Source organism: Apis mellifera, linkage group LG10 (assembly GCF_003254395.2).
Source record: "Apis mellifera strain DH4 linkage group LG10, Amel_HAv3.1, whole genome shotgun sequence".
Taxonomy (NCBI): domain Eukaryota; kingdom Metazoa; phylum Arthropoda; class Insecta; order Hymenoptera; family Apidae; genus Apis; species Apis mellifera.
Genome location: NC_037647.1, coordinates 4,619,583 through 4,642,956, shown reverse-complemented (window position 1 = coordinate 4,642,956; position 23,374 = coordinate 4,619,583). Strand labels below are relative to the sequence as shown.

Sequence of the window (23,374 nt, the reverse complement as noted above, 5' to 3'; positions counted from 1 at the left end):
GAATCGAATTAGTGCGCATCGCACTGCGCATCATACTGCGCAGCATACTGCGCATGGCGTCAGTCTACAGTTGAAAATTGTGTGAAGTGGACGTATCGTCGCGAATTCGGATTACGCAGTAAGTTATTTTATTCTTATTATTGTCAAATTTATTTAAATTATTGTTAATTTTATTTTCTAAATAATCCATTCAGTGTAGTGAAAACGAAATTCATCGGTTTTCTGCGTTTCTTTGTGTCTTTTCCTTCGATTGTTCATTTTACATCTACTGCGTCATTAGAATCTCGTATCGAAATATTTCGAGACAGAATTTGAAATCGTTTATTGGTTTTTTCTTTAAATATAATTTTAATTATATTACGTTTTTTTATTTTTATTTTTATTTTTCCAATTTTATTCGTGTTAAAGCAATAGAAATTTTTCACGATTTGTTACATATTCATTCCGTGAGATCGAAATATTCAAGCAAGGTACATTTTTTCCATATATATTGTGTATAACGTCTCGGGTGTGTGTTTATTGTTTACTTTTTTTAGTCTATCGTTTATATTTTGCTCGAGGCTAGAAACATTCCTTATGAGATATTGTATTTCCAAGAAATTACATTCGTGTTCAAACATGTTTCGGCTTGTCGAATTGTCGAGCGTATCCCCCCCCTTCTCCATCTTGTTATTCGATGCGCGAAGTAGAAGCGCAAAGTGACATCGTTCGACTTGATTCGTCGTGACGATTAAACGTTTGAAATTTTTTCGAGATGTGCATTTTAATATTATTTTTTTGTAACTATTTTTATTATCATTTGTGCGTTTTTATTTAATTAATATATTTTTATTCAATGTTTTATTCAGTATTATTAGAATTGATAATTTTTTGACAACTAAATAATTCTTGGATTTATAATATTAATCGAGTATCGAATTACAAGATGGCTTATATGAGTTTTTATTTGATTTGATTGTCGTGATATTTTAATATAATCATAATTTTACATACATTTTATTCCTTTATTTAGAAATTATGCTTTTCTTCTGCGCAGATTTAATTGGTAACGTCATAGTAGCTCTCGGGAAAAAGGCGGGAAAAATTCCAATATGGACGCCATGTCTTTCTTTCGTGGTAAAATTTTACATTTCGTATGTATAAATTTTTATTCCATTTTATTGGTTTATTAGTGATTGTTGTTAAGCAATTCATATAATAAAATTACATTTTAGTTGAAAAATTTCTTTTTCAACTAACTTTTGAGAAATTTTAATGATTTATCATTAGAAATTAAATTTTAAAATCTGATAACCAACATTTTATTAAATTTCAGATATTAATAAATAATTGGTAACATTTTTATTACATAATTCATAACGAATTAAAATAAAAGTAGGCAGTATTTTCAGAACAAATGCTCGATAGAAAGAAGAAGAAAAATATCAAAAAGATATTGCTTCTTCTTATATTTCTCCCTACCCCTCTACTAATTTAATGTTAATTTCAGAAAATATTTGTGACCGCGCGCAATGCGGTTAATAGAGTCAGTGTTTGCTTCGTCCAGTAGTATTTTTAATATTTTTTAGAGCATAATAGCTCTGATTAAATTTAATTAGAACAATCAAACGCGAAGGTAGAAGCAGTGTTTGTTCGCCGATTATAATTTATATTACGGACGCGTTATTAGTTTCTTATTTTTATTTTTTTTTTTTTTCTTTTTATAAATATTCGTTTTCGGTATAGGGTAGAATCAGTGCTTCTCTCAAGAGAATACGGCGATCATCCACCACGCGAAGAGGTAAGAAGAATCATTAGATTCTCATTTTTTATATTTTAATCTTTTATATTTATATTAGAATTTCATATTTCTATTATTATTAAAATTTATTAGCAACTTAATTTTTTTTTTATTAAAGTTTATTAAAGTTAAATATAATTCTTTTTTTTTTACTATTCCAAAATTTTAAATAACGAATGTTATATTTTTAAGAAAAAAATTACAATATTTCACATTTTATTTTTCAGATGCTTATCATCTTTATGAAGATTTTTCTTGGACTTTAATTTTAAAAAATATTTGTGACCACGCGCAATGTGGTTAATAGAATCAGTGTTTGCTTCGTAACAGTATTTTGAATATATTTTTAAAGCACAATAGCTTTAATTAAATTTAATTAATTAATTATAATAATTATACGCGAAATTAGAATCAGTGCTTGTTCGCCGATTACAGAATATATACGAACGCGTTATTAGTTTTTTATTTTGTTATTTTTTTTATTTTAAATATTTCGTTTTCGGTATAGGGTAGAGTCAGTGCTTCTCTGAAGAGAATAAGGTGATCATCCATCACGCGAAGAGGTAATTATCCTTTTATTTATCTAAATTTTTAATTAGAATTTCAATATGTATCATTATTACATATTGCAAATTTAATAGTTTCGTATTTCAATTCGGTGTTTTAAATTATGATGTTTTGTCACAGATTTCTTCTTCATCTTCCTACGTGATGACAACCTTCTTCTCGATGACTTCTGGGCTACAATAACAGGGAAGGCGTTCGTCGCATCGTATGGTGAGTCGCATGCTTTTTGGTTCCTCCGGTCACTCAACCATGTCGTAGGATGAAAGATCCGAATCGACACGAGTGACTGGTTGTATACGTAGAATTTTGCACGAGCACAATGACCACGGGTATTTATTTATATAATAAATAATACCGTGAGTAGTAACATTATTTTTTTGTGTTTTATTTCTTAGTTCAGGCTAGAGTCTTCTTACAGTTCGCGTTTTTGATTAATATAAAATGTTTATATTATGTTTATATTAGTAATTTTCTAATGTCAAAACATATAATAATTATCAGTATAATAATAATTAGTATATAACATAATAATAATAATATAACAATAATTAGTTTGAATTTCTCCAATTCAAAATCCTTCAGAGTAACATTTTATGATATTTGATCAATTTGATTATTGTGATTGTCACATAATAAATTCATATAACTTCAATATATATGATTTACAACACTGGTGAATAATAAAGTTCAATTTTTATTCGTACAAATGTGAATTAAATTTTCTGTAAGAAGACATTTCGCGACAGGCAGATTGTAGAATCAGAGCAATAAGTTTTGAATATTATTCTTGTGTCTTTAAAAATATGCTCTGATGAAGGAATCGCCTGAGGATATTTTTATTAATATTTATTTAAATTAATTAAATTACAATGAATTCTAATTTCTTTTTTTAATTCAATATTGAACATTCAATATGCTAAAATTTTAATAATTTATTCAATTAATAAAATAAAGTAGAGTTATATAAAGTTACAAATAATAGTTACAAATAATTTGAAATATAATATGAAGAATATAATGCAAAGTCAAAGAATATTAGCCCGTTAGATACAAAATGGATATATTAATATCTTTTTAGCTCAGGATTTTCAGATTTAACCCTTTCCGTGTTCATTGCCAGGAACTCATTCACGTGCCCAGGTGTTACTTGAATGAGAGAGAGGCAATGGGTATGATGACTTTAGTTCATAAGCTAATACAAATTATTTAGCGACTGACGAAGCGTTAGTGTATCGTGCACGACGTATTTTCCACATTATGTGTGTATGGTTAGGCTGTGGAATTGCGTCGTTTCAATTATTATTTCCTTCACTATTTAATCACAATTTACGATCATATTCGCAATTAAATATTGCGAATAACTCATAAATAATAAGATTAATTACTTTAATCTTAAATCTTAGATTAAAATCTTTATTCTCAAAGTTACAATGATATTTTAATGATAATTTTGGTTCACAATAATGGTATCATTCACTCTAGTTTTTTAGAAAACGAATTACGTATTCATGAATATTCAGAATTAAAATGTACAGATACATGTTGCGCATTTTTGTCGCGTTTCACGCAATGGTCGCTAGCCATCGTCAGTCGATTTCAGGAAAATGGTACGTAAAGTTAGAGTGTGCGAGTAGTGTGCCAAGCCCGGGTGTCGGAGGCGTCCCGGGACGTTTTCCCTAGTGTAGGCTTTTGCGCCCGGGTATTATGCGTGAGAATCGTGGAATGAGTGTGTTGGTGTGCCTGTTTTGCCATTTTTTAAATATAGGGTTAGGTAGGATAGGTAGTATACTTCTGGTATGTCTGTTAATTATAAGTAGGTAGGGCCGGGCAGGTTGTCACAGTCTCTGATCGGGTAGGCGCGTTTTTCGCGTGACAACTTGTTTCAGGAAATAAAATTTGATAAATCGAGGGTAAAGTTGCGATAAATGGACGATTATGCCATTCGTCTCTGGCTTTGCTCATCGATTTTTCGAATTTCGCGGTCGCGGTCGTGATTTGCTTTCGAAACGAACGTTGCGCTCGAGATTCTGTGCATGTACGGAGAATGATCATTGCGATCGTTGGTCGTCCATGTGCACTTAGCTTCCGCGATTTAGTCCCCTTTTTTTTCTTTTTTTCTTTGATTTGCGATTAGTGAATCTCGAGCCTAGATTTAAGTTTCAGCGGGCATTGCGCCCGAAGGAGGAAGACCGAAGAGGCCTCGACAAACTGTCACGAAGAGGGGCTGCAACGAATGGTTTCTCATCTTTTGGATCTTGTCTGGATCCAAAGAATGGGAAATCATTGTTACTACTTTGTCATTGTGCTCGTTTTAGTAATACGTAGTATATGTTGTATCGTCTTGGCCAATTTGCATGCTGGCCCATCGTTCATCCAGTCATCATGGGCAAATCGCGGGCAAATTTGCATTAGTGTTGCGATTAATTAATAACGGGTTGAATTAGAGTTGCGAAAAGAAAAGATCGCGTTTGCTATAGCGTTGCGTTGAAAAGAAAAATCGCGGTTGCTTTTAATTATTTTCATTATGAATTAGACTATTTTTTTCAGTATTTTTTTTTTTTTTGTTCTTTTTTCTGATAAATTTTGATAAATTTGAATTTATTCTATTTAATGTAATTACGATTTGTGATATCGTGATATTTAAAGTAGCTTCTTAGATTTATAGAATAATAATAAATTTTATATTAAATTCATTTGAAGAATTAGTGTTGCGTTGATGAATGATCGCGTTTTTTATAGTAGTGTTGCGTTTATTTGCCCAAATTGCCCATATTTCTTCCACTTGGACTGTGGAAGTACGTTCCAGCTCCTGAATCACCTATTACAGCCAAAAGGGCTGTACAAAGGGTGATCGTACGACGGCAGTCTCTGACTATGGCTGCAATCTTCCGCTATTAGTGTTGCGTGTATAATAGAATATGAGTGCATAAATTAGTTTATTAGAGTTTAGTATATGTTTTCGCGAGTCTTTTATCTTTTTTTTTTTCTTTTTTTCTTTTTTTACCGTTTTTTTTGTTGATGAAGAATTGCATTGAAAATATAATGAAGCACTCTTCGCGTCTTCTTTTGAGATTTTAATCTATTAGTATATTAGTGTTGCGAAATAAAAAAAAAATTCCACTCACGGTTTGTTCGGGTTTTCATTGAGTGGATAATTATTTTGGTAACCCTTCTGGTTACCGTTTCGTCGTTTTTCTCTTTTCAGCACCCCCTTATTAAGAGCATTTGTTATTGAAAATACTATTAAAAATGTATTTCCTTTTCATCGATGAATATTTTTTATTTAAAATCATGAATTGCTTAACAACATTTTAATAATTTGATTTTTTTTCTTTTTTTGGAATTAATATTTCTTTTCCTAAATTATTGTAAATTATTATTTTTTAATTACTAATCCAGTAATTGAGTTTGTTGCAGGTTTGAATAAAGAAAATAAAGAGAAGAAAATAAAGAGAAGAAAATATAAATACAAAATGATGTGTGGTCCTAATATTTGTTAAAAACTAATTATTTTTGTCATTGTGTTCACTAATTCTGTTGTATAGTCTGTTTCAGGAATCATTTTCACCTTTCAACAAAATGGATTACATCTCATCATTGGACAAATATTCTAATTTTTGTATTAAGTAGGATATATGATTGTTAGAAGAAATATTTAGCTTTCTGACAGATAGGATTTATAAATGATATTTTGTTCTTCTTAGTCTTAAAAAGGCCAATCTCGCCTTTCCCATTCTGTTTCGTTTTCCAAACCAATATTTCCTATTTTTCAAGGCAATATGATCATCCTGCCATCCTTAACTTCCTCGTTATAAACAAATACTTGATACTTGATAGTCACGTGACTTTGTTCACTAGTCATCATTGATTTTTCCTGATTTGCATATTCCTCTCACCACATGTGGTTTATGTCCTATCAAATTTTTTGAAAATTGTGTGTCGTTAATAGTGTGAATATAGATTGACTGTATGATTTTGAAGAGAATTTGTTAGATTTTCAATAGGCAAAATTACAAAAAAAAAAAAAAAAAATGTTTAATTTTTATATAGGCAGGGAAAAGAGCATTTGGAATAAGTAAAATATTAATGTCATCTCATGATTTTTCACATAAACAAGAGATTGTATGATTGATTGTATGATATTGATCAAAGAAAATATATTTAGAATTAAGTGCATGCACAATCAAAGGTATTAAATAAAGTAATGTGTCGTAGAAAAGTAGATGTTGTAGCAGTTTGTTTATAATAAAACGATGTAGTGCTTTTTGGAAAACTTATTTGGCTTATTTTTTTTCTTTTTTTTTTACGCTTTTCACTATCGATCATTTTTCATTTTCACAACGTTGGAAGTGTAAAATATTGATAGAGAGCCTCTTAATTTAAATTTTATTTTCAGTCTTAGTCTTCCGCGTCGGGTTTTCTTTTCTTACTCCTTTTGTTGTCCGTATCGCACGACGATCGAAACGTTTTGAATTTGAACGTTTCGCAAACGTACAGCGAAAGGAGAATTTATTTGTGAATAAAGTAATTTGTGAAAATTATAAAATATAAAATTTTTCCTTTTTTGTGTGTTTTTCTTTATCTTTGAGTGATAATATTGTATACGTAATTAAAATATATACATACTATGATAGACGGCACAGATCTGATCTTTCTATGGTTGATAATTCAGAATATATTGTAGAAAATTCCGTAAGATGTCGCGTTAATTCATTTCTTGTCGGTACTTCGTTCATATACTTATATTTTACTTTCGTAAATGAAACGTACGTTATATAAACGGTATACGTAGGAGATAATAAGAAATAGGTGAATAGAAGAAAGTGTTAGGTGGAATAGAGATAAGATAAGAATTGAACACAAGCACCATCTCTTGTAAGCTCTCTTCCAAGATATATTTTTCTGAAAGCACTAAGAGATGGCAATAATACTTAATTCTTACTCTACTTTATCCTCTTGGGAGAAAAATTTTTTATTCAATTACTTTGAGTTTATAATTGTTATCTTTTTATTATATTGTTGCGTTTTATTTTCATTTTATGTTTTTATACTTATTTATTATTTATTTATTACAATGTAAAATTTTTATATTATCTTCAGTTAGATTGATATATTATTTTTTTATGTATGTCTCTCCTAATTCAATTAATATTTATGCTAAATCTTTTTTTTATGTTTTTCTTTAAATTTCTTTAATTTTTGAATTAATTTTATGCGGCAATTTTTTTTTATTGGCAATTTTGTTTGTTTATCATGATATTTAATTTTTCTTTCCTATGTTTTCAATCCTTCTTTTCTTTGTTATATTAAATATCTTTTCTGTTTTCCCCCCCTAATTCAATTAACTTATGTTACATTCTTTTCTAATGTTTTAGTTTTTTAGACTTTTAGATTTGAGATTAAATTCTTTTCTTATTTTTTTTCATTCCTTTTTTTTACTTTATAGTAGTTAGCTTTTGTGTTATATTCCCTTTTTATGTTTTTATATTTATTCATTATTTGCATAATGTAACATTAAATTCTTTTATCCGTTGCAACATAACAATCAATTAACTCTCATTATTGTGCAACACATATAACAAAAAACAATTTTACATTGTAATACATAAATGATTAATAAAACATGAAATGATAATATAATATAAAGGCAAACTATTATAAAGTGAAGAAAAATTGAAACTGAATTGGAGAAGAATTTAATATCAAAGTTATTAAAAAAGAATCTGAAACTGAAAAATTAGAACATAAGAGAAGGATTTAATTATTATATAATTATCTAAATCTAAGAAACAAGAATTTAAACAGGAAATTAAACAAAATTTTCTTTCTTATGTATGATTTTTCCAACTTATTTATGTTAATTAACATTTAGATTAAATTTTTTTTTGCTGTTTTAGATTTTTAGATATGAGATTAAATCCTTCTCCTATTCTCTTTCATTTATTCTTTTATTTTATAATAGTGAGCTTTTGTGTAATATTCTTTTTTCATGTTTTTATATTTATTCATTATTTATATAATGTAATGTTAAATTCTTTTATATGTTGCAACAAAACAATGCTGCAACATATATAAGAAAGGAATTTTACATTGTAATATATAAATGATTAATAAAACATGAAATGATAATATAATATAAAGGCAAACTATTCTAAAGTGAAGAAAAATTGAAACATTGGAGAAGAATTTAATATCAAAATGAATGAAAAAAAATTAGAACATAAAAGTAGGATTTAATTATTATATGATTATCTAAATCAAGAAAACAAGAATTTAAACAAGAAATTAAACAAAATTTTCTTTCTTATGTATGTTTTTTCCAATTCATTTATATTAACATTTAGGTTAAATTCTTTTTTGATGTCTTAGATTTTTAGATTTGATATTAAATTCTTTTCCTATTCACTTTCATATCCTTTTTTGATTTTATAGTAGTTAGCTTTTGTGTTATATTCTTTTTTTATGTTTTTATATTTATTCATTGTTTATATAATGTAACATTAAATTTTTTTATCTGTTGCAACAAAACAATCAATTAAATCTCACTATGCTGCAGCATATATAAGAAAGGAATTTTACATTGTAATATATAAATGATTAATAAAACATGAAATGATAATATAATATAAAGGCAAACTATTCTAAAGTGAAGAAAAATTGAAACATTGGAGAAGAATTTAATATCAAAGTGAATAAAAAAAAATTAGAACATAAAAATAGAATTTGATTATTATATGATTATTTAAATCAAGAAAACAAGAATTTAAACAGGAAGTTAAACAAAATTTTCTTTCTTATGTATGATTTTTCCAACTTATTTATGTTAATTAACATTTAGGTTAAATTTTTTTTTGCTGTTTTAGATTTTTAGATATGAGATTAAATCCTTCTCCTATTATCTTTCATTTATTCTTTTATTTTATAATAGTGAGCTTTTGTGTAATATTCTTTTTTCATGTTTTTATATTTATTCATTATTTATATAATGTAATGTTAAATTCTTTTATATGTTGCAACAAAACAATGCTGCAGCATATATAAGAAAGGAATTTTACATTGTAATATATAAATGATTAATGAAACATGAAATGATAATATAATATAAAGGCAAACTATTCTAAAGTGAAGAAAAATTGAAACATTGAAGTAGAATTTAATATCAAAGTTAGAAATGAATCTAAAAGAATTAGAATATAAAAGTAGGATTTAATTATTATTTAGATAATTTAATAATTATCTAAATCAAGAAAACAAGAATTTAAACAGGAAATTAAGCAAAATTTTCTTTCTTATGTATGTTTTTTCCAATTCATTTATATTAACATTTAGGTTAAATTCTTTTTTGATGTTTTAAATTTTTAGATTTGAGATTAAATTCTTTTCCTTTTCTCTTTCATTCCTTTTTTTATTTTATACTAGTTAGCTTTTGTGTTATATTCTTCTTTTTGTTTTTATATTTATTCATTATTTATATAATGTAACATTAAATTCTTTTATCTGTTGTAACAAAACAATCAATTAAATCTCATTATGCTGAAGCATATATAAGAAAGGAATTTTACATTGTAATATATAAATGATTAATAAAACATGAAATGATAATATAATATAAAGGCAAACTATTCTAAAGTGAAGAAAAATTAAAAGATTGGCGAAGAATTTAATATCAAAGTGAATAAAAAAAAATTAGAACATAAAAGTAGGATTTGATTATTATATGATTATCTAAATCAAGAAAATAAGAATTTAGACAGGAAATTAAACAAAATTTTCTTTCTTATGTATGTTTTTTCCAATTCATTTATGTTAATTAACATTTAGGTTAAATTCTTTTTTGATGTTTTAGATTTTTAGATTTGATATTAAATTCTTTTCCTATTCACTTTCATATCTTTTTTTATTTTATAATAGTTACCTTTTGTGTTATATTCTTTTTTTATATTTTTATATTTATTCATTATTTATATAATGTAATGTTAAATTCTTTTATATGTTGCAACCAAACAATGCTGCAGCATATATAAGAAAGGAATTTTACATTGTAATATATAAATGATTAATAAAACATGAAATGATAATATAATATAAAGGCAAACTAATTCTAAAATGAAGAAAAATTGAAACATTGGAGAAGAATTTAATATCAAAGTTAGAAATGAATCTAAAAGAATTAGAATATAAAAGTAGGATTTAATTATTATATGATTATCTAAATCAAGAAAATAAGAATTTAGACAGGAAATTAAGCAAAATTTTCTTTCTTATGTATGTTTTTTCCAATTCATTTATGTTAATTAACACTTAGATTAAATTCTTTCTTGATGTTTTAAATTATTTTCTTATTCTCTTTCATTTCTTTTTTTATTTTGTAGTAGTTAGTTAGAAATTTAGTTATTTTATAGTAGTTTTGTGTTATATTCTCTTTTTATGTTTTCATTATTTATGTACTATAATGTTAATTTATTTTTTTTATATATTTCCAATTCCAATTAATCCATATATCTATCAAATTCTATTTATATTCTTTAAATTTTTTAAATTTATTTAATTTAATGTTTTTCTCTTTATTTTAATTCTGTTTGTCTCAATATAAAATATCTTATTTATTTCAATTTTTTTTTCAATCTTCCTTAATATCTTGTTGAATCTTATGTTAAATAAGTTTTTTTTCAGATTTAATCAATTGTTATGTTAAATATTCTTTTTTGTTTTTTATTTTGTATTTCTTTTATTGATTTTTATGTTGGTATTGGTATCTCTTTTATGTCTTAATTTAATCTCTTAAATTTATTTATTTTTAAGTTAAATTTAACTCTTGCGTTTCAATTATCTTAAATTTAATTACTTTTATATTATTTTCTTTTTTTATTTTTTCAATTTTCGTTTGTTAAATTTGTTTTTCGTGTTTTACTTTTATTTAAATTTAATTAATCTTTAAATCTTTTTATTGTTGAATGTTCTTTCCTTGTATTATAATTATTTTACTATTTCCATTAAATTAATAATAAATTTTTAACTTTTCCAATAAATATATGATTCCAATCTTACAACAATTAATATATTTTATATTTCATTTTTTCGCGCGGTTTTTAAATGAAAAAAATAAGCATTATGAGTCAGCCAATCAGAAACGTCGTTTAATTCGAGACGCGAATCGAATTAGTGCGCATCGCACTGCGCATCATACTGCGCAGCATACTGCGCATGGCGTCAGTCTACAGTTGAAAATTGTGTGAAGTGGACGTATCGTCGCGAATTCGGATTACGCAGTAAGTTATTTTATTCTTATTATTGTCAAATTTATTTAAATTATTGTTAATTTTATTTTCTAAATAATCCATTCAGTGTAGTGAAAACGAAATTCATCGGTTTTCTGCGTTTCTTTGTGTCTTTTCCTTCGATTGTTCATTTTACATCTACTGCGTCATTAGAATCTCGTATCGAAATATTTCGAGACAGAATTTGAAATCGTTTATTGGTTTTTTCTTTAAATATAATTTTAATTATATTACGTTTTTTTATTTTTATTTTTATTTTTCCAATTTTATTCGTGTTAAAGCAATAGAAATTTTTCACGATTTGTTACATATTCATTCCGTGAGATCGAAATATTCAAGCAAGGTACATTTTTTCCATATATATTGTGTATAACGTCTCGGGTGTGTGTTTATTGTTTACTTTTTTTAGTCTATCGTTTATATTTTGCTCGAGGCTAGAAACATTCCTTATGAGATATTGTATTTCCAAGAAATTACATTCGTGTTCAAACATGTTTCGGCTTGTCGAATTGTCGAGCGTATCCCCCCCTTCTCCATCTTGTTATTCGATGCGCGAAGTAGAAGCGCAAAGTGACATCGTTCGACTTGATTCGTCGTGACGATTAAACGTTTGAAATTTTTTCGAGATGTGCATTTTAATATTATTTTTTTGTAACTATTTTTATTATCATTTGTGCGTTTTTATTTAATTAATATATTTTTATTCAATGTTTTATTCAGTATTATTAGAATTGATAATTTTTTGACAACTAAATAATTCTTGGATTTATAATATTAATCGAGTATCGAATTACAAGATGGCTTATATGAGTTTTTATTTGATTTGATTGTCGTGATATTTTAATATAATCATAATTTTACATACATTTTATTCCTTTATTTAGAAATTATGCTTTTCTTCTGCGCAGATTTAATTGGTAACGTCATAGTAGCTCTCGGGAAAAAGGCGGGAAAAATTCCAATATGGACGCCATGTCTTTCTTTCGTGGTAAAATTTTACATTTCGTATGTATAAATTTTTATTCCATTTTATTGGTTTATTAGTGATTGTTGTTAAGCAATTCATATAATAAAATTACATTTTAGTTGAAAAATAAATTTTTCAACTAACTTTTGAGAAATTTTAATGATTTATCATTAGAAATTAAATTTTAAAATCTGATAACCAACATTTTATTAAATTTCAGATATTAATAAATAATTGGTAACATTTTTATTACATAATTCATAACGAATTAAAATAAAAGTAGGCAGTATTTTCAGAACAAATGCTCGATAGAAAGAAGAAGAAAAATATCAAAAAGATATTGCTTCTTCTTATATTTCTCCCTACCCCTCTACTAATTTAATGTTAATTTCAGAAAATATTTGTGACCGCGCGCAATGCGGTTAATAGAGTCAGTGTTTGCTTCGTCCAGTAGTATTTTTAATATTTTTTAGAGCATAATAGCTCTGATTAAATTTAATTAGAACAATCAAACGCGAAGGTAGAAGCAGTGTTTGTTCGCCGATTATAATTTATATTACGGACGCGTTATTAGTTTCTTATTTTTATTTTTTTTTTTTTTCTTTTTATAAATATTCGTTTTCGGTATAGGGTAGAATCAGTGCTTCTCTCAAGAGAATACGGCGATCATCCACCACGCGAAGAGGTAAGAAGAATCATTAGATTCTCATTTTTTATATTTTAATCTTTTATATTTATATTAGAATTTCATATTTCTATTATTATTAAAATTTATTAGCAACTTATTTTTTTTTTATTAAAGTTTATTAAAGTTAAATATAATTCCTTTTTTTTTACTATTCCAAAATTTTAAATAACGAATGTTATATTTTTAAGAAAAAAATTACAATATTTCACATTTTATTTTTCAGATGCTTATCATCTTTATGAAGATTTTTCTTGGACTTTAATTTTAAAAAATATTTGTGACCACGCGCAATGTGGTTAATAGAATCAGTGTTTGCTTCGTAACAGTATTTTGAATATATTTTTAAAGCACAATAGCTTTAATTAAATTTAATTAATTAATTATAATAATTATACGCGAAATTAGAATCAGTGCTTGTTCGCCGATTACAGAATATATACGAACGCGTTATTAGTTTTTTATTTTGTTATTTTTTTTATTTTAAATATTTCGTTTTCGGTATAGGGTAGAGTCAGTGCTTCTCTGAAGAGAATAAGGTGATCATCCATCACGCGAAGAGGTAATTATCCTTTTATTTATCTAAATTTTTAATTAGAATTTCAATATGTATCATTATTACATATTGCAAATTTAATAGTTTCGTATTTCAATTCGGTGTTTTAAATTATGATGTTTTGTCACAGATTTCTTCTTCATCTTCCTACGTGATGACAACCTTCTTCTCGATGACTTCTGGGCTACAATAACAGGGAAGGCGTTCGTCGCATCGTATGGTGAGTCGCATGCTTTTTGGTTCCTCCGGTCACTCAACCATGTCGTAGGATGAAAGATCCGAATCGACACGAGTGACTGGTTGTATACGTAGAATTTTGCACGAGCACAATGACCACGGGTATTTATTTATATAATAAATAATACCGTGAGTAGTAACATTATTTTTTTGTGTTTTATTTCTTAGTTCAGGCTAGAGTCTTCTTACAGTTCGCGTTTTTGATTAATATAAAATGTTTATATTATGTTTATATTAGTAATTTTCTAATGTCAAAACATATAATAATTATCAGTATAATAATAATTAGTATATAACATAATAATAATAATATAACAATAATTAGTTTGAATTTCTCCAATTCAAAATCCTTCAGAGTAACATTTTATGATATTTGATCAATTTGATTATTGTGATTGTCACATAATAAATTCATATAACTTCAATATATATGATTTACAACACTGGTGAATAATAAAGTTCAATTTTTATTCGTACAAATGTGAATTAAATTTTCTGTAAGAAGACATTTCGCGACAGGCAGATTGTAGAATCAGAGCAATAAGTTTTGAATATTATTCTTGTGTCTTTAAAAATATGCTCTGATGAAGGAATCGCCTGAGGATATTTTTATTAATATTTATTTAAATTAATTAAATTACAATGAATTCTAATTTCTTTTTTTAATTCAATATTGAACATTCAATATGCTAAAATTTTAATAATTTATTCAATTAATAAAATAAAGTAGAGTTATATAAAGTTACAAATAATAGTTACAAATAATTTGAAATATAATATGAAGAATATAATGCAAAGTCAAAGAATATTAGCCCGTTAGATACAAAATGGATATATTAATATCTTTTTAGCTCAGGATTTTCAGATTTAACCCTTTCCGTGTTCATTGCCAGGAACTCATTCACGTGCCCAGGTGTTACTTGAATGAGAGAGAGGCAATGGGTATGATGACTTTAGTTCATAAGCTAATACAAATTATTTAGCGACTGACGAAGCGTTAGTGTATCGTGCACGACGTATTTTCCACATTATGTGTGTATGGTTAGGCTGTGGAATTGCGTCGTTTCAATTATTATTTCCTTCACTATTTAATCACAATTTACGATCATATTCGCAATTAAATATTGCGAATAACTCATAAATAATAAGATTAATTACTTTAATCTTAAATCTTAGATTAAAATCTTTATTCTCAAAGTTACAATGATATTTTAATGATAATTTTGGTTCACAATAATGGTATCATTCACTCTAGTTTTTTAGAAAACGAATTACGTATTCATGAATATTCAGAATTAAAATGTACAGATACATGTTGCGCATTTTTGTCGCGTTTCACGCAATGGTCGCTAGCCATCGTCAGTCGATTTCAGGAAAATGGTACGTAAAGTTAGAGTGTGCGAGTAGTGTGCCAAGCCCGGGTGTCGGAGGCGTCCCGGGACGTTTTCCCTAGTGTAGGCTTTTGCGCCCGGGTATTATGCGTGAGAATCGTGGAATGAGTGTGTTGGTGTGCCTGTTTTGCCATTTTTTAAATATAGGGTTAGGTAGGATAGGTAGTATACTTCTGGTATGTCTGTTAATTATAAGTAGGTAGGGCCGGGCAGGTTGTCACAGTCTCTGATCGGGTAGGCGCGTTTTTCGCGTGACAACTTGTTTCAGGAAATAAAATTTGATAAATCGAGGGTAAAGTTGCGATAAATGGACGATTATGCCATTCGTCTCTGGCTTTGCTCATCGATTTTTCGAATTTCGCGGTCGCGGTCGTGATTTGCTTTCGAAACGAACGTTGCGCTCGAGATTCTGTGCATGTACGGAGAATGATCATTGCGATCGTTGGTCGTCCATGTGCACTTAGCTTCCGCGATTTAGTCCCCTTTTTTTTCTTTTTTTCTTTGATTTGCGATTAGTGAATCTCGAGCCTAGATTTAAGTTTCAGCGGGCATTGCGCCCGAAGGAGGAAGACCGAAGAGGCCTCGACAAACTGTCACGAAGAGGGGCTGCAACGAATGGTTTCTCATCTTTTGGATCTTGTCTGGATCCAAAGAATGGGAAATCATTGTTACTACTTTGTCATTGTGCTCGTTTTAGTAATACGTAGTATATGTTGTATCGTCTTGGCCAATTTGCATGCTGGCCCATCGTTCATCCAGTCATCATGGGCAAATCGCGGGCAAATTTGCATTAGTGTTGCGATTAATTAATAACGGGTTGAATTAGAGTTGCGAAAAGAAAAGATCGCGTTTGCTATAGCGTTGCGTTGAAAAGAAAAATCGCGGTTGCTTTTAATTATTTTCATTATGAATTAGACTATTTTTTTCAGTATTTTTTTTTTTTTTGTTCTTTTTTCTGATAAATTTTGATAAATTTGAATTTATTCTATTTAATGTAATTACGATTTGTGATATCGTGATATTTAAAGTAGCTTCTTAGATTTATAGAATAATAATAAATTTTATATTAAATTCATTTGAAGAATTAGTGTTGCGTTGATGAATGATCGCGTTTTTTATAGTAGTGTTGCGTTTATTTGCCCAAATTGCCCATATTTCTTCCACTTGGACTGTGGAAGTACGTTCCAGCTCCTGAATCACCTATTACAGCCAAAAGGGCTGTACAAAGGGTGATCGTACGACGGCAGTCTCTGACTATGGCTGCAATCTTCCGCTATTAGTGTTGCGTGTATAATAGAATATGAGTGCATAAATTAGTTTATTAGAGTTTAGTATATGTTTTCGCGAGTCTTTTATCTTTTTTTTTTCTTTTTTTTCTTTTTTACCGTTTTTTTGTTGATGAAGAATTGCATTGAAAATATAATGAAGCACTCTTCGCGTCTTCTTTTGAGATTTTAATCTATTAGTATATTAGTGTTGCGAAATAAAAAAAAAATTCCACTCACGGTTTGTTCGGGTTTTCATTGAGTGGATAATTATTTTGGTAACCCTTCTGGTTACCGTTTCGTCGTTTTTCTCTTTTCAGCACCCCCTTATTAAGAGCATTTGTTATTGAAAATACTATTAAAAATGTATTTCCTTTTCATCGATGAATATTTTTTATTTAAAATCATGAATTGCTTAACAACATTTTAATAATTTGATTTTTTTTCTTTTTTTGGAATTAATATTTCTTTTCCTAAATTATTGTAAATTATTATTTTTTAATTACTAATCCAGTAATTGAGTTTGTTGCAGGTTTGAATAAAGAAAATAAAGAGAAGAAAATAAAGAGAAGAAAATATAAATACAAAATGATGTGTGGTCCTAATATTTGTTAAAAACTAATTATTTTTGTCATTGTGTTCACTAATTCTGTTGTATAGTCTGTTTCAGGAATCATTTTCACCTTTCAACAAAATGGATTACATCTCATCATTGGACAAATATTCTAATTTTTGTATTAAGTAGGATATATGATTGTTAGAAGAAATATTTAGCTTTCTGACAGATAGGATTTATAAATGATGTTTTGTTCTTCTTAGTCTTAAAAAGGCCAATCTCGCCTTTCCCATTCTGTTTCGTTTTCCAAACCAATATTTCCTATTTTTCAAGGCAATATGATCATCCTGCCATCCTTAACTTCCTCGTTATAAACAAATACTTGATACTTGATAGTCACGTGACTTTGTTCACTAGTCATCATTGATTTTTCCTGATTTGCATATTCCTCTCACCACATGTGGTTTATGTCCTATCAAATTTTTTGTGTGTCGTTAATAGTGTGAATATAGATTGACTGTATGATTTTGAAGAGAATTTGTTAGATTTTCAATAGGCAAAATTACAAAAAAAAAAAAAAATGTTTAATTTTTATATAGGCAGGGAAAAGAGCATTTGGAATAAGTAAAATATTATGTCATCTCATGATTTTTCACATAAACAAGAGATTGTATGATTGATTGTATGATATTGATCAAAGAAAATATATTTAGAATTAAGTGCATGCACAATCAAAGGTATTAAATAAAGTAATGTGTCGTAGAAAAGTAGATGTTGTAGCAGTTTGTTTATAATAAAACGATGTAGTGCTTTTTGGAAAGCTTATTTGGCTTATTTTTTTTCTTTTTTTTTTACGCTTTTCACTATCGATCATTTTTCATTTTCACAACGTTGGAAATGTAAAATATTGATAGAGAGTCTCTTAATTTAAATTTTATTTTCAGTCTTAGTCTTCCGCGTCGGTTTTTCTTTTCTTACTCCTTTTGTTGTTCGTATTGCAGGACGATCGAAACGTTTTGATTTTGAACGTTTTGCAAAGATACACCGAAAGGAGAATTTATTTTTGAATGAAATAATATTTATCGTTTAAAAGGAGGGTGGATGGGACCGCGTGGTTAGGGTGGGTCTCCAATTCGCAGCAACCTCCAAGCGGTGAGACCTGGGAAATCATATTATTTGATATACAATATATAATTATGTCATTGTATAGCTAATATCGTTGATACAATTATATATTTTATAAGAAATAATATGAGCTAATTGGCTGCGAGCGAATTATATTTTTCATAAGTAGAATTTTTTATTTCGTGAAATGAATAACATTCTCGTTTAATTCCTGAGTATTGTAAAATTTGAGATTTTTTTTGTTTGTATCTTTGAGTAATAGTATTGTTTTTAATTGTTTTGAAGTTTGCGATGTGTTAGATTGCATAGTTCTCTTTAGATTTGTATTTCAGAACATATGGAAAGTAAGATATCCCATAAGTTTTCGCGTTATATTTGTCGTATGTACATCTTTGTACTTTTTTCTCATTCTGTGAAGATGGTGCTAATTTCTAAATTTTTATCCTATTTCTTTGTCTTTGTTAGTTGCTTTTTTTGTTTTTACTTTGTTGAATAAAATTTCTAGAATCAAAAGATAGCGTAGATCTTTAATTCTTTTAATCTATTCTCATTTAGAGAAATGTTTTTCATGTTGGAAATATGGCGATAATGTCTGTTGTTATTTTTGTTATTCTTTTTCTATTATTATTTCATCTTGTTTATGTTAGTTTCATTTATAAATGGCAGTAGAAGATGGCATTGATTTTCAAATTTTTATTTGTCTGTCCTTTTCCTAATATTTGTTGTCTGTATCTATTTTTTTACTTTCAATCATCACAAAGTATGAGATATTATTGAAATACATACTTTTATCAATTTTCATACAAAATTGGAATATAATTTAATCCTAATCTTTCATTGTAAAAAATATAGCGCTTATATTTCTAACTTTAAAATATATCTCTAAGTAAAGTATAACTTGAAGGAAATGAGAAGGAATTTTTAAATATTTTATCAAAAAATAATATTATCGAAAATTTGTTTGTCGAATTCATTCTTTCATGTTTTTAAATTTTGTAAAATATTCCTAAAGCATGCACTTCAATTCTATATTATATTTGTGCATATTTCTGTCTTGTATTCTATATTACCATAAATATCCTCTATTTATCTATTCTACCTATTCTTCATTATCCATTCTATTCTGAATATTACGTGTAAAATAAACTTTGATACTTTTAGATTTAATTGTTTCGTTTAGTTTTTAAAGTAAACAATAATTTACTTTTTAACAATCATATTAAAACGGTAGATCAATATTTAACCGTGATAATTTGTAATTTGATATATTGTTAATAAACTTTATATTAGATATAAAATTCCTTACCGTGAAGAGTGTACTTGTTGTCTGATCCCGAACAAACCAAAGGTCCACCACTGTCTCCCAAACAAGCATCTCTTCCACCATCTTTCAATCCAGCGCAAAGCATTCCTGGTGTAATTCTGTATAATGGAATGAATAATGTTTTCCTTCGACACTCTTCCGTCGAAATCACAGGAAGTTGTACCTCTTGCAGAGTATCCGCTGTACAAAAAAACATTTTATTAATCCATATATTTTTATAAATAATCTAAAAATATTCAACAAATAATTGTATTTACGGAATATTCTTCCTATTTCGAATAATTGTCCCCAACCAGTCACAGTGCATATAGTACCACTTTTCGGCTCTGATTGTGGAAGACATACTGGTCGAACGTAGTCGCTGAAGATTACTGGTTTCTCGAGCCTCAACATCGCTATATCGTTTATAAATCCATTGTCGATGTAATCAGGATGCAGAGATATGTGATCCAAACGTAATACTTGCTCGTACGGACTTGGAAAGCTTCCTCTGCGAGTAGCTCCGATTCTCGCCACCCAATATTCGTCTTGAGCACTGTGACAGATGTTGAAATAATTATTGAGCTACTTGATTGTTTTATTCTTCAATTTTTGAATTCTTTCTTCTTTTCTGTCGATTATGTTAATATCGTTATTCTCTTTTAGGAACTAATGTGATATATGAATATTTTATTTTCATATATATATATGTAAAATAAAAAGAGAAAAGTTTTAACATTGATAAATGGTGATGGAAAATTTTTCTCTATTGATGTTCTTTAATAAAAGTTGTACAGGAAGATACATATTCGAGTAAGTATAATAATAATATTAATAATAAATAAGAATAATAAAATATTTATTTTATTTAATTTGTTTTTTTTTTATTTTCGTAATACATTGTTATTTATTTACTCACTGGTAAAAACAATGTGCTGCGGATAAAATCCATTTTTCATTGATGAGAGCTCCTCCACACTGATAATCACCTTCTTTGTACAGAGCAACTTGCCATGGCCAACTTCCAGCTGAAGAGCTACCACCGCCAACTATCCTGGAACGTCGTGAAACATTCGACCTGTTTCAATGTATACATCTTAAACGAGTATACGCATTCAGTAGCTTTTACTGCAATTTGTGTTTTAAAATTAAACACGTTTATATTTTTTCTCAATTATTCCTAATTTATTTAACACTTTATTTTATACAAATGATTTGCATTATACCCAATGTTTAAACTTGAATATTATTCATTCACAAGATTTCAGAAATCTTGTTTTCTACCAACGCGTTTAATTCTCAAGCTTAAGTTAAAATATTTTCTAAATACACAATACATAATTCAAGAATACCTCGATCATTTATTTAAATTGAATAAGAAACAGAATTTACTATTTCGTTTATAGAAACAAAAGAAGGATAATTTTAATTATTTTCGATTAACACGGTTTTTTCACAATAATCATTAGCATTAAATTATCAATGATTTTAAACTATCATTGATAATTTGATTTATCATTATATCATCAGAAAAAGCGGTTAAATTTGCCAATGGATCTAACGAAATATTTCTCGTATTTCGGTGAAAATTTACGATTGCATGTACAGTTATTTATCTCGAACGATAAAGATCAGAATAATTTTAATTTTATGCATATCGTTCATAAATTTTTTTTCGCGATCGATATATTGTTATCACGCGTGCAACAAGGGGTCATTATACTCGGCTGCATTTGTGTATAGATAGTTTTTGCAAATGATCTGGCCAACGTGTAATTATGAGAAACTGGTTCAGTGAATGTGTACCTGGCTTGCGATGGTGCCTGCGTTCTTATACCGCATTCAAGGTTCTTGCACTTGACCCTGAGGACCTCGCCGCTCGGGCATTTCGAAGGTTTGAAAGTCAAGATCCTTTTATCGACGGGTTTCTCGTTATAGGAGAGTGTATAATACGATCTTCCAGATGTTGGATTTTCGTCCAACACTTTTTCCACGGATTCGTAATCTCTAAAAATGTTTATAATGTCGACAATATATTTATTGCATTTTTAATGTATTAATTTGAACAATTCTTCTTTTTATTTGAACGCTATAGATATTTAAATAAAACAAAAAGTTACGAAAAGGTATAAGCTTCTTCTTTTTAGAAATCTAGAATGCTAGAATTCTAAAAATTATCACAATTGTTGAATGATAATTCGAATCATTTATTTGTGTCGTATAGAATCTTCAAACTCGATCTTCTCCATTTATTTATATGATATAGAACAAATTTTTTTTTAGTTTTCGTAGCTTAAAGAATACTTTGGCAAGGTGTGTAAGAATTATTATGAAATACTCACTGATACGTGATCGCTTTGCAAACAGCTCTGCCGAGATCTTCGATGGTCCAAGCGGTTTGTCTTTCTTGCAAGAGATGATCCATTCCATTCAGGCACAATTTCCCCCATTTCCCATTCTTCCTGATATTCAAGTAACCCTTTTCATTGTAATTATTGATCTCCTTTTTCAAATTTATCATGGACGCGTTTTTCGCGTTCAAATGGATCGAGTTTCCATGCGGCAAGATGTTGTTCTTCGCGTTCGACGATATCTCTCTTCCGGATACGAGGATCGTACTTCCGTTAACACGATTATTAAGAAACGTTTTCTCTTTCATCATCGGTTCGTCCTTGGTGCTTACAATTTTTTCTAATCGAACCTCGTCTTGGAACGAGGCGTGCAAAGTGGTTGATTCTAAAATGGAGGATTCCACCGCTTCTTGATCGTAGAGGAGGATGTCGTCCTTGTCAGTGGTGGATTCTATTTCTGAAAGGTGTCCTTGAGATGATGGATGTTCACCTTTGGTTACGATAGTCCCTGGATCGTTATCGTCCTTGGCAAACATACTCGTTTCTTCGTAATTTAACGTCGAGTCGTCTTCTATCAGCGCCGCGCATTTTTTCTCGTCCTCCCCGCCTGGACAGTCCGTGTAACCGTTGCAAACCTTGTCTTGGTTTATACAGGTTCGACTGTTGCCGCAAACGAATTGCCCCTCTTCGCACCAATCTATCGATTGAGAATATAGATTTTTAACAAGCTCTCGAACCAGTGATTAATTATTTGAAAATGAATCTATATCGAAATATTTCATTTTCTATATTTTTACATTTTTATTCTGCTATTCTTTTTTAATCTGTCGTACAAGTGTCATCAGATTGTGAAGAAAAATTTGCATTTTGCAATATTCACAGTTTATATTTATTCGTAAAGGATGGATAAGTACCGCAGTCGGTTTCGTCCGAATAATCCCAACAATCTGCCACGCCGTCGCATATCTTTTGATGTAAGAGTTGCGCCTTTAAAAAGTCGGCGCACGTACAATTCATCTCGTCCTCTGAATTCGAGCATTCACCCAACATGTTACATCTGCCGCTAGAAGACAGGCATTTACCATCTCTGCATTGGAAACCGGAACAATGATCTGGAAAACGTGTGATATATGAGAATTGAGAATCACGAATAAAATCGTCAACAATTTAATAATCGAGGAGTACATTGAGAAATGTAAATAGAGTAATTTACATTCTATTCGCAGAATTCCAATCCATAAGTTTACTTATATAGATAAATATTTATGATTGGAGACAGGATATGAATATGCTTGGGATTAAAAATATTACAA

At 28.3% G+C, this 23,374-nt stretch overlaps 1 protein-coding gene and 1 long non-coding RNA gene across 4 annotated transcripts in view; one reads left to right on the top strand and one right to left on the bottom strand.

Annotated features, from left to right (window-relative positions):
* Positions 1-23,374, bottom strand: part of LOC412101 — a 76,729-nt gene that overhangs the window by 4,776 nt on the left and 48,579 nt on the right. Inside the window, exons 7-13 of one of the 3 annotated variants that reach the window (XM_026443201.1) lie at positions 22,976-23,173; positions 22,053-22,758; positions 21,517-21,717; positions 20,630-20,788; positions 19,989-20,266; positions 19,714-19,911; positions 16,839-17,754 (exon numbers count right to left, since the gene is read on the bottom strand). In XM_026443201.1, coding sequence (XP_026298986.1) covers positions 17,696-17,754; positions 19,714-19,911; positions 19,989-20,266; positions 20,630-20,788; positions 21,517-21,717; positions 22,053-22,758; positions 22,976-23,173 — 1,799 coding nt within the window. In that variant the 3' untranslated portion in view covers positions 16,839-17,695. Of the gene's footprint in view, positions 1-16,838; positions 17,755-19,713; positions 19,912-19,988; positions 20,267-20,629; positions 20,789-21,516; positions 21,718-22,052; positions 22,759-22,975; positions 23,174-23,374 lie in introns of those variants that run through there. The other 2 variants (XM_026443199.1, XM_026443200.1) reach the window with 2 other exon arrangements.
* Positions 20,092-20,894, top strand: LOC113219033. The gene is made up of 2 exons (XR_003305424.1): positions 20,092-20,523; positions 20,713-20,894. It is a non-coding gene; the product is annotated as an uncharacterized LOC113219033 (long non-coding RNA).